The sequence below is a fragment of the Psammomys obesus genome, unplaced genomic scaffold (genome assembly GCF_907164565.1).
Source record: "Psammomys obesus unplaced genomic scaffold, mPsaObe1.curated_primary_1811, whole genome shotgun sequence".
Lineage (NCBI taxonomy): Eukaryota > Metazoa > Chordata > Mammalia > Rodentia > Muridae > Psammomys > Psammomys obesus.
Genome location: NW_026585644.1, coordinates 12,665,559 through 12,677,925, shown reverse-complemented (window position 1 = coordinate 12,677,925; position 12,367 = coordinate 12,665,559). Strand labels below are relative to the sequence as shown.

The following is a 12,367-nucleotide window of genomic DNA, read 5'->3' as shown; positions in this document are numbered from 1 at the left end:
GAGAGAGAGAGAGAGAGAGAGAAAAAGAGAGAGAGAGGTATGCAATTTGAATTAGTAATGAAGTTGTTAGTAAAGATTCAGTTATGGAGGTCAAGCCACATGAGAGACAGGAGGCCACCTGATGAAAGACTGTGCAGAGCTTCAGGGAAAACGTAAGGAAGCGCAATGTCGTGCTTAGAAAGAGAAAAAAGAGAAGTTACGCTCTTCAGAGTAAGTACTTGGAAAAGCAGATGTGCTTAACAGGCCTATGGCTCCATAAACAGTTACACCAGGTATAGAATTTCTGTGAAGGAAAACTATATTATCTCTGAAACAAAACAAAACAAAAAGCAAACAAAAAAATCTTCTCATTAAAAGGGTAATTATTCCTCCCATCTCTTGAGCTTTGGCATTAGGTGAATCGATCGAGTGGTCCCTTAATCCAGTGACTGACTCGTCCAGCTGGATAAACCTTTATGTAGCTTGGAATGTAGGAGCACCACACACACACATGTGCACACACACATGAGCGCGCACACATGCACACTCACACAATCAGGGCCACTTGGAATTATGTGCAGACTTACATGCAAATTTGCAAAGAGGAGCAGGAGGAAGTGAACAAAATCTCCGATGAGGGCCCAAAACAGGCAACACCCAGCCTTGAGGGTTGTTTACAAGTGGCCAAGCTGTTCTGACAAAGACTACTGTTCTGTTGAAGGCGTCCACAGTGAAGGCCAGCCTCACTGGTGAAGCTGGTTGGCTAAAGGTTCATAACGTTCTTTCACATCTAAAGAGCCTTGTAGATGCTCTCCTTGTGCCAGGGTGGTACCAGGTGAAAACGAAGCTACAGAAGAAAAAGATTTTCTCTTTGGAGGCTCCCTGGAAGTCAATGCAAACAAGACAAAGTGTTCAAGTTACCACGGTAACTAAAGTTTAATTATCAGGTGTGGCCCTCCGACTCCAGAAGTCCTTGTTCGGCCAGGAGTCCCAGGGTGATGTGATGCAGCAAGGCTTAGCTGAGTCTACAGCACCTTTTCAAAGGGACTGTATTGGCCTCTTTTCTGATGCTATGACGAGACTGAGCAAAAGCACCTTGGGGAGAGAAGGGATTATTTGGTTTATGCTTCCAAGTAACAGCCTATCATCAAGGGAAGCCAGGACAGGAGCCCAAGGACCTTGGAGGCAGGAGTTGAAACAAAGGCCCTGAAGGAATGTTGCCTACTTGCTTGTTCCAGGCTCACACTCTGCTGACTTGCTTACACCTCCAAAGACCACCATCCCAGGAATGTCACCACCCACACTGGGCTAGCCCAGTAGTTAAGAAAACACCACAAAGGCAATACCTTTAGCCCACTCCAGAGGAGGCATTCCCTCAGCTGAGTTTCCTTTCCCCCAGACGATGCTACTTTGTGTCGAGTTGACAAAAACTAACCAATACAGGGACCAACCCTCAGAAGGAATCTGCTGCTGTGAGATGATGAAAGTTGATTTTGGTGTTGAGATGAGTCTGTCCCTGAGATAAGATCGTGTTGAGCAGCGTGTACGCGTGAACATGCAAATGCAACTGTGGCTGATGAGTTGTGGATGTGCTATAGTGATGCAAGATGCTCACGTTTGGGGAGACCAGACAGGCACTTGAGAATCTTCACAAATTCCTGTGCTTTCACGGTCACGTCAATATAAATGTTTTAAATGAAGGTAGGAGGAGCTCAAAGTACTAGAGCACTTTACCTCCAACAATACATTGTTATTGGCTTCAAGCTACAAGAGCTTACACAAAAAAAACAGTAAGGCCAACAGTATCCCCAAAGAAAAGGATGAAACAGTTGGTGTATTCACAGGCTGAGGTCCTCAGTTACTGGAGCAGCAGCAATGTTCTCTTAGCATCAGAGTCAGTCTCCAGCCCTTCTCCCGGAAACCAGGTAAGCAAGCAGCTGAGTTGCGGTAACACTTAGCTATAGCCCTGAAAGTTCAGAAAACATTGCCATCTTGGAAGACAGACTGCCATTCTTTACTCATGTTAGCCTTAGTCGGCGTTGCAAACTGCTGTTTTACTGAGTCATCTAGAAGTGCTTATTGAGTATCTAATGTGTGTGGGCACTCATTCTTCTGGGGGCTGGAACAAAATAAAAGAACCCTGCCAGGGTGGGCGTTACATTCTAGCATGGGAAGGGGGCAAAAGGAAAACAAACAAACAAAAACGTATATGCTTCTGATTTCACATTATCCCAGCATTTTGTTCCTTTCTCCCCTAACTATACCTAATTCTGTCTCTCCCATCCTTTCCAGAAACTTCTTTATCATTATGCGGCTTTCTGGTGGGCGAAGTTCGGATAATTAAACTAAAGTGCCTAATATTTTACTGTTTATATGTTATTTGCACAAGTATGTCCTGTTCTACCTAAAACCAGACACTTCATACAGCTTGCCTGACACAGATGCAGAATAACTTTAATTTTCTTGACTGTCAACTTGGAGACCTAAGTCCCCAATAGAGCACCCCAATATTTATGAAACATGGACAAATACCTCACAGGAATGTCCATAGCATAGCACTATTCATGAAAACCAAAACCACAAACAACACACTAATCAAAACCAAGTGAGTAGCTTAATATTTGAACAGTAGAACACCACCTACTAGGAGAGCCCGTGGATGGCAGATGATGCAAAGGCAGATGAATCTATGATTCTAGCAAGTAAGATAAATACAAAAGATAAGGGGAAATGAAATAGTTATATTTATTGCAGTTCAAATGAAACAGGTTTTAGCAGGTGTAAGACCTGGGGTCTCACAGCTCAGGAGTTCAAGATCGTGCCCTTCCCAGAAACTCCCCCAGACCAAGACTCCTTGCAAAAGCAAGAGGTTTATTAACCATTGCGCAATGGGGTCACCTCTGCCGGTCAGCAAAGAGTGGCACTGGGAGACAAAGGCCTTTAGGTTTTTAAAAGAAAAATTGCGGGAGATTTGAAGTTGCAGTCTTGGCAATTTAGGATTGGATGAGGAAGCTATAAAGTAAGATAATTGGTTAGTCTTAGGTGCTCAAGCTTGGCCAGTCCTGCCAAGTGTGGATGCAGCTGCAATTGAAGGTGGGGGTGGTTAGCTCATCATTGAAGATTAGGGGCTACAGACTTTTGGCTGGAGGTCAAAAGCTACTCAGAAGAAGTCTAGGTTTGTTGCTAAGAAATGCTATCTCAAAGACAGGAGTTTTTCTTTTTGCTGAGTGAAGGTCATTGCTTGCTTGCCTTTTTTTCTATCTGTCCTCATAGATAGGGTCACATTTTTTTTATTCTCTGGAAAGGTACTAAGAGGCTTTAGCTTAACCTGAACCTAAAACTCAAAACTATAGGCTTTAGAAGACATACAGGTTACAAAGTTAGTCTAACCCTTTCACAGGTATGGTGATATATATTCGCAATCCCAGCACTCGAGAGAGGGAGATGGGAGAATCTCTAGTTCGAGGGCAGCCTTGGCTGCACAGCTCAAGTCTTATCAATACAACAGGTTTTAGAAATAAGACAGCTGTCATTCTAGTGGCAATGGCTAGGATAATACGGGGGGTTCTGGGTGCAGGGCATGTCTGAGTGTTAATATAGGCATAAACTGTGATGTACTTGTTTTGTGAAGTTTCTCCAAGCACATTATAATTTGTACAAAGAGAGAGGGTGTGTGTTTGTGTGTGTGTGTGTGTGTGTGTGTGTGTGTGTGCACTCATGTGGTAGTGGGCTGAAAAGCTTGCTTTAAAATGATGAACGCTATTGTATAAAAAAGTCTGGAAGTAATTCGGGTGAGAAGTGGCAGAGCTCACTAAGATTTATGGGGAACAGGGTTTGCGGCACTGACTAGTCTGTAGTCTGTGATGACGTGGCCCACGTGGAGGTGAGATAGAGGACACGAAAACAGTGGTGAGCAGTGGCAAGCCTGGGAGGCAGGATTTAAGGTGTCTGTAACAGCTTTCCCAGAGAAGACGCAATTGGGTGGTACAGAAGGTAACATGAGGGCCAGATTTAGTGACACACTCCTGTAGGCTCCCTACTGAGGAGGCCGAGATGGTCTGTCTCCAGCTTGAGCTGGCCTGGACAAAGCGAGACCCCGTCTCAAAGAAGAAAGCACCAACGCCAAAACAAATGATGACCTTATACTTATTAAATAATACATATAAATGTTTCCAGATTTGCATGTGTTGGTTTTTTTCTCAGTGATATTTAATTTTATATGTAATACTGGAATCATCCTGTAGGTTAGGACAACTTTAATTTCAAGTTAAATTTTCCTAGGTGAAAATTTGTTATTCATAAAATGCACGAGTATTCCTAGAGTGCACTGCGACACTGTCTTCCATAGTCACCATGGATCCACCGTAGAGTTACAAGACTCTATTCTGCAAGATATTATCTCCTATCTCTTTAGAGATATGATTTGTTGCATATAATAATAAGCAAGTATCACTATGAGAATGAGATAGCTGTATGATTCTAGGGCTAGGTACAGGCAGAATGCAGGATTGGCTGCCTCGATGCGGTGGCTATCATCTTCCTTCAGGGCTGACACATGGCTTTTGCCGTATTTAAGAAGAAACCAGGAACAGAATAGAACATTATGCCTTTGGGATACCAAGCACTTAGGAATTCCACACACCCTATGGAGTCTCAAGCTGAGCATCTCAGCCAAGGATAGAAATGAAGTACAGTATGGGGTAGATATTTAGTGCAAAAGACCAAAACCTATATATTGTCTATACCAATATATTATACATGGATACCTACGAGTTGTTGGTACTCAGAAAATGTTAAGTAGGAAAAAAAGGCAAGAAATATTCTGGTTTAAAAATGTGTATTTTTTTCTTTTTTATTTTCATTTTTTTTTAAATTTTTAATAAATATTTTTTAATTACACTTTATTTGCTTTGTATCCCCCCTGTAGTTCCCTCCCTCCTCCCCTCCCAATCCCTCCCTTCCTCTTCTTTCTCCAAGCATGCCCCTCTCCAAATACACTGGTAGGGGAGGTCTTCTTTTCCTTCCTTCTGATCCTAGTCTGTTAGGTCTCATCAGGAGTGGCTGCATTGTCTTCCTCTGTGACCTGTTAAGGCTGCTCCCCCGCTTAGGGGGAGGTGATAAAAGAGCGGGCCAATCAGTTTGTCAGAGACAGTTCCTGTTCCCATTACTATGGAACCCACTAGGAGACTGAACTGTCATGGGCTACATCTGTGCAGGGGTTCTGGGTTATCTCCATGCATGCAACTTGGCTGGACTATCAGTCTCAGGGAAGACCCATGTGCCCAGATTTTTTGGATCTGTTGCATTCATTGTGGAGCTCCTGTCCCCTCCAGGTGTTACTAATTCCCGCTTCTTTCATAAGATTCCCTGCCATCGCCTCAAAGGTTGGCCATAAGTCTCAGCATCTGCTTTGATTGTTTGCAGGGCAGAGCCTTTCAGAGGCCCTCTGTGGCAGGCTCCTAACTTGTTCCCTGTTTTCTCCTTCTTCTGATGTCCATCCTCTTTGCCTTTCTGGATGGGGATTAAGGATTTTAGCCAGAGTCCTCCCTCTTGATTAGTTTCTTTAGGTGTACAGATTATAGTACGTTTATCCTATATTATATGTCTATATGAGTGAGTATATACCATGTGTGTCATTCTACTTCTGGGATAGCTCACTCAGGATGATCTTTTCCAGTTCCCACCATTCACCTGCAAATTTCATGATTTCCTTGTTTTTTATTGCTGAGCAGCATTCCATTTGTAGATGTACCATACTTTCTGTATCCATTCCTCAGTTGAGGGGTTTACTTTCATTTTTATTAATTATACTGTATTCACTTTGTTAAAATGTGTATTTCTAATACACATTTCCAATGTGTATATTCCAAACCTTTAAAAATTTTTATATTAACTGATTAGAATGCTTTGTCTCTCAAATCTCACTTTAAACATAGACTACTATGGATAGTTTACTTTTTAGATCATTTTTGAAGTGGCTAGAATTCCATTTCTGTTTTCTCTGAGTACTATTAAATAGTTAGAGAAAAGCTCATTCTCATCATTGTCATCATTCTCATCATTGTCTTCTGTCAAAAAGGATGTGTTCAAAGCTGACCTCGTGTTAGTTTTTAAAAATATGGTCTAACTATGTTGCCCAACCGACCATGAACCTTTGCTCCTCCCGCCTTAGCCTCTCAAGGGCTAGGAACACAGTAGGATTTTAGGTGAATGCTGCCATGCCTGGCTTTCACATCAGGTATTAAGTAGAAGAGAGCTTATCTGCCATTATGCAAGGAGCACTTGATACAAAAAGATAAGCTACCACTATATTTTAAAAAATAGAGACCATGGCAGGGCAATGGTGGTGCAGGCCTTTAATCTCAGTACTAGTTCGTGGCTAGCCTAGTCTGCAGAGCGCATTCCAGGACACAGCTAATCCATGGCTACACAGAGAAGCCCTGCATTGAAAAAAAGCAAAGACAAACAAATGAAAAACAGTTTGTAGGGACTGGCGAGATAGCTCAGTGATTAAGAGCACTCATTCCTTTTGCAGAGGACCTGGGTTCATTCCCAACACCTATAATCATCTTGCAATATCACTCCATTCCCAGGAAATCTGATGCCTTTTTCTAACTTCTTGGGCACCAACCACACACACGGCACAGACACATATAAGAAAAAAAAAACACTATGAACTATGAACTACACTCATACACAAAATAAATCTGGACAAAATTATTTTTAAAGGCTTGGTTTTATTTTTTAAGCTCATTAATGAGTGCACAGTGATTCTATTTTGCCTTTCTCACAGTGATCAACACACACATAGATTTCAAGGTCAGTCAGGAATCTCTGTGATTACTCTTCCATACCCCACATGCCCATAGAGGCTGTTAGGTCAACACTTACAGCAACTCAACAGGAATAGACCGTACCCTTGTGAACACAAACAGCAAACCTGCCGTGGCATCACGCCCGAGTAACATTGCTGATTCTTGGGGATGATTCTCATGGTTTTGGGTATTTTAGAGCTAAGCTGTTTTGTTCCTGCATTAAAACATGAAAATGACAAATGTCTCTTGCGAAATGCCTACAGAGTTTTAAAACGTGTATATTTTTAACATAGCAGTAGAAGGATGGCTGTTTAAGTGCAAAGAAGTAGTCAGTGCAGAAAACGCTTGCAGAGACTTGCATGTCCTGGTGGCCATGTTTTGTCCTTGCTGACAGTGATCCCTCAGGAAGCAAGTCTACGCATGGCCTGTGGAAGAAATGAGGAAACAGAGTATCAGTCAACTTAGTTCATAGGGCTACATTATCTTTTTAAAAATATGTTTCTCTAGTATTGATTGCTTAATTTCAGCTAGGAATGTATCATCAAATAAAGGAGAGAGGACAATTTCAACACTCAGCATACGTCTAACTGGCTTTATGTAAAGCAGTGATTATCATTCAGAGGCCACTAAGTACAAAACACTACTTTTCACATACATCCTTTAATTCTCACCAGTCTGTATTGCCGTCCCTATTTCACGTGCAGATACTGAAATCAAACAGGCTTGTGCTAGCCAGTAAGTACCAGACTTCAGGGTAGCTTGTAGGTCTGTCTGATTTCAAATCCCAAACAGTTCTTCATAACCTTAGAGGCCATAGCAGAATGATCATTTTATGTGGAGATTAGTAGCTATCCCAGTGTGACTGTTTGTTTGTTTGTTGGGGGTAAGATCTCTAGCCCAGGCTGGCCTTGAGCTTCTGGTGGAGCTGGGGATACCCTTCAGTTTCCAGTCTTCTTGGCCTCCTCCAGAGTGCTGGGAACCTAGGTGCACATGATGATGCCCACTTATTCTGGGCTGGGAACTGAACCCAGGACCTCAGAGAGTCATAAATTACCAAAGCTGGAAGGGCTTCTTGGTTTAATAATGACTTTCATAGGCTTATTAAGCTGGTGGGCCAAGACACCAGGCTTGTGAGTTTTATTCTGACATTACTTTTCTCCACAAAATTCTCTGCCTGATTTTACTACAGGGGTTTGACTGCTACCTAGTGCTTTTCATCAGGACCTGGAAAGCCACAGCTTTCTTATCAGACTTATCTGCCCCACAGGTTAGAAAGTGAATACATGAGATGACAGAGTCAAACCAAAACTGTGAATAAACTGGAATCAATGTGCAGTTTAGCAGAACTGCACGTAATCTTGCATTTGAGGCAAATACCAATTGCCTAAGTATGAATGGAGAACCCAGGACCATCACAGTTTGTGTAAAAATGTGAACACAGTTTGTGTGAACATGTCTTCTGGACTCCTGTTTGGTAGAGCCCAAGATTTTCAGGTAACTATAATAAAAGCAGACACCCATCTTTTAAATATCTTGATGAGCTCAAAATGGTCATGATGGCATGGTTTCCACGGCACCCTGACTACTTCTAGACCCCGTTTTTGTCCAGCAAAACAGTGATAGACTGCATGTCTGTGAAGAATGACAGAAGGAACTAAAAGAGGTGCTCTTGGAGTCTAGTGGAAACAGAGCTGCTATCAGCAACGGATGGTCTGGCCCACGAGAAAGCCTGTGTTGCTAGGGAAGCATAGCTGGGTAGTTTTTACACAAAGGCCAAGTTCACTTTTATAGTCGCAATTAACGAGGATTTCTAACTATGGAGCATTCCCTTGAGAAGTCTCTGGTTGCTAGTGTCTGGAAATGTTCACAGAAAAGCTCCATTAGGTGGATCAGGTCTGTGTAGGAGGGATTTCATGGGCTAGCATATCACATTATCAGTTTCTAAGGAAATGTCCAACCTCCAGCTCTTTGAATCACTTCTCAGCCTTTTGTCTAAGATCAAGTATAAGTTTTTTTTGTTTATGTTTCCTTTGGTAATTTCATGATAAATTTTCTGATCTTCCATTGTTGCTCCCATTTCTCTTAGAAGTAAAGCCCTAAAGTTTACTCAGATTCTCCAAGTTCAGTCAACCTTCCCAGGATTAGTCTGATGTTGAGAGCACCTGAAACAGCCTCAGCCTGGTGAGGAGGAAGTGTGTAAGCCGAGTTCAGTCAGATGAAGAAAGGCCCTGTGACCATGAGTTAGGAAGCCCCTCTGTTCCCTTTCCCTGCCCCACAGCTTTAGCTCTCTAGGAAGAAGTGTGCTTTGAGTTCAGTATAAACTCAGGACTAGCCTATGTACCCCTATGTGCCAGAGACTGAAGTTCCCCAAGTCCTTGTCATCCTTGAGGGAATTTCCTGTGTCTGCTTCTCTTCTTTGCAGCTGTGCCTTTCAGATATTTCTGGATTTTCCACAGGTGGGTTCTTAAACCTCTTCACTGCTTCTTTACTCAGCTTAGTCAAGGCTAACTTTAGTTATTCTCTACAGAAGAAAACAATGACCATACCTCGTCCTGAACATCAAGTTCTTCCTCGTTTATCTCTGCCTTCATCAGCTCAAGAGGATCTTTACAGTCTTGTATGAGGGTGATCTTGACAAAGAGAATGTACACAGTATTTACTGAAAATACATTGCATCAAAATACAACAAGCACCACTGACAATAACCCGAGGCTTTGCTGGTGCTCATCTGTGATCTACATACTTCAGAATCCCCTTCTAATTTCTGTTCTTTGGTGTTTCTCTTCTTAGCATGGTCCCTCTACCACTTTTAAAATGCAAATGTGAACTGGTCCAGTTCTCCATTGTGTAAACTCCTTCAACTGTTCCCTTTTATGACCTCTCAAGTGTCAACCTCTTAGCAAGACACTCCCACCACCTTCAGCCAGGCAGTCGGTAGTGCTTGTATTTTGACAGCTAAGAACACTTAATACAGCTTTGAACACACTGTGATTACACCATCGTAGACTGGTGACTGAGAACAGTATAGGTTTCCAATTTGAACTGAGTGAAATTTAAGTTTATTGGAGGATATTAAGTTTACTGTTTAGGACATTTCTACTTTTTAGGGAGAATATATAATTTAATTCTCCTCACAGAGGACACCAATACAACTTGCATTTGTCTTGTGCATGGAGAAGGACATTTCTGAAGCAATAACAAATATATACCAAAGCAAAATGGCATCCTATTGTACTGGTTTTATACATTTCATCTCTCACAAATAGCCCAGTGCTCTTTATCAGAGTGAAAATTAGATGACTAAGTCCCTGCACACATGGTCTTCCTGTGATGGGAATGGTGGGAATGGTGTAACTATAGAGTGTGGCTATTCCTTCATAAATTTGGTAATAGACCAAAGGATGAAAGAGGTTCTTATCTTTGCATCTACAATACTCCAAAGGAGAGGAAGCCGCTGGGTGAGGATGGATCAGGTTTCATGCTAGACCCAGTGAAGACAGGCCAGGTTCCAGATCTCACTGGAACCAGGAAGGCTCCACCCAGCTTGCAAGCAATCATCAACACCTACAGCACCTCACTGACGGTGAATGGGGCAGGTATGACATGGTGGCCACACTGTCCCTCATCCAGCTTTATCACATTTGTGGCCTAAGCTTTTTACATCTGGATCACTCACAAATTACATAACCGCTTTTCTGTTGAGAAGGAACTTGGTGCCTTGGTTTTGTTTTACTCTTAATATGTGCTCTCAAAGGCTATATGAGCCAGCTTTGCTTTTAATTCAGGGTTAGAATTTTTTTTTTTTTTTTTAAGGATAGGAAACAAAGGTGATGAGTTTTCAAAGCTTAGCATTTTACATTTAGCTTTGGGGTTTTATTTATTTATTTTATGGTTTTGAGCCACCACATACATACTGGGAACTGAACCTGGGTCCTCATGGATGCTTAACCACTAAGCCATCTCTTCAGCCCCTATCTAGCTTTTTTTTTAGAAGGTGTGGGATTTTCCTCTTGTGTCTCTGAGATGGATACTTTTAATAACTTGGGATGCTCATTTCACCAGGGACATTAGCAGTGCATCCTCTGCACGGACAGAGCTAAAAAGAACAATGTGACAGTTTCTAAATTAGTTTTACCCCAAACACCAACTTCTAATCTATAAGAAAAGACCCGCTTATCCTGATCTTAGAAAACATCAGGAAGCAATACAACATGACTGTTATAAGGATAATTATTTTCCATAGGTGTTGATGGTCATTCAAATGGAAAGTGTCCCCCAAGCTCAGGTATCTGAACATTTATTTCCCAGCTGGTAGCGCTCTCTGAGGTTATAGAACATTTGTGTAGTGGAGCCTTCCTAGAGAAAGTATGTCACTGGGGGTGGGCTTTGAGGTTTCCTAGCCTTGCCCCACTTCCTGACCACTCCTGTGTGTGGATCAAGTGTGGTCAGCCAGCTTCCTGCCTCTGCTCCATGCCTTCCCGCCTTCGTGGACTTTAACCCTCTGGAACCATAAGCTAAAGTAAACACTTGGTCATGGCATTTCCATCACAGCAACAGGAAAAAAACTAGTACAGTGTCCCAAATTCACTGTGAAAGAGAAATGAGGTTCTCATTGAGGCCTACCAGTGGACCAGGCAAGGAGTCTGGCAGGTTTGCCTCTTCCGGTTATTTGAAAAAAATAAGGCTTACAGGGAATTTTAGTGTTTTCCGCTTTGTGGGAGAAAATGAACCTGGGTTTATTTATGGTTTGTTTGACGGGTATACTTGTCTGTGAGGGTACAAGTAAAGATCAGAGGCTAACATCAGGTTGTTTTCCTTTGTCACGCCATCTTATTTTTTGGAGACAGGATCTCTCACTAACCTTGGAGCCATTTTGGCTATCCTGGCTGGCCAGAGAAGTGTGGGGATCCACCTGCCTCCACACTCCAGCAGTAGGGTCACAGGCACATGCCGGCATGCCTGTTTCTGGCATTTTGTTAGTTTGTATTATTCACATGGTTCTGAGGATCTGGCTCAGATCCTCACACTTGCCCGGCAGTCAAGCCGCTATCCACTGGTCAGCCTCTCCTTGTTTATTTGTTTCAAAGATCTCTTAGGAACTGAATTTTTACTTTGTAAATTAAGGATTCCTTATTGGTATCATATACACTGCATTTATGCATACACATCACAGAAAATCCAAGATTCAGTGCTGTCTTCTAAAAAAGCATTATCTGTCAGTGAATGTGTACACTGTAGAACTCTAAAGTTTTGGACACTATGGGACACACTATGGACACACTTCCTAGAAACTACCTGAGTCTTCCAAGCAGTGAGTGGCTTTTACCCCTTTTGCACTGATGAGAAACGGGCTCTTAGAAGTTCAACAGGTGAGCCGGTTGTGGTGGTGCATGCCTGTAATCCCAGCATTCAGGGAGGCAGAGGCAGGTGGATCTCTGTGAGTTTGAGGCCAGGCTGGTCTACAAAGCAAGTCCAGGATAGCAATGCCAGAGAGAGAACCCCTGTCAAAGAAAAAGAAAGAAAGAAAGAAAGAAAGAAAGAAAGAAAGAAAGAAAGAAAGAAAGAAAGAAAGA

General features: G+C 42.4%; 1 protein-coding gene across 1 annotated transcript in view; it reads right to left on the bottom strand.

Moving 5' to 3' along the window:
* Positions 1-6,715: 6,715 nt before the first annotated feature.
* The window catches only part of Slc26a4 (solute carrier family 26 member 4), a 42,437-nt gene continuing 36,785 nt past the window's right edge, over positions 6,716-12,367 (bottom strand). The window contains exons 19-20 of the mRNA XM_055622812.1: positions 9,341-9,424; positions 6,716-7,219 (exon numbers count right to left, since the gene is read on the bottom strand). Coding sequence (XP_055478787.1) covers positions 7,196-7,219; positions 9,341-9,424 — 108 coding nt within the window. The 3' untranslated portion in view covers positions 6,716-7,195. The remainder of the gene's footprint in view (positions 7,220-9,340; positions 9,425-12,367) is intronic.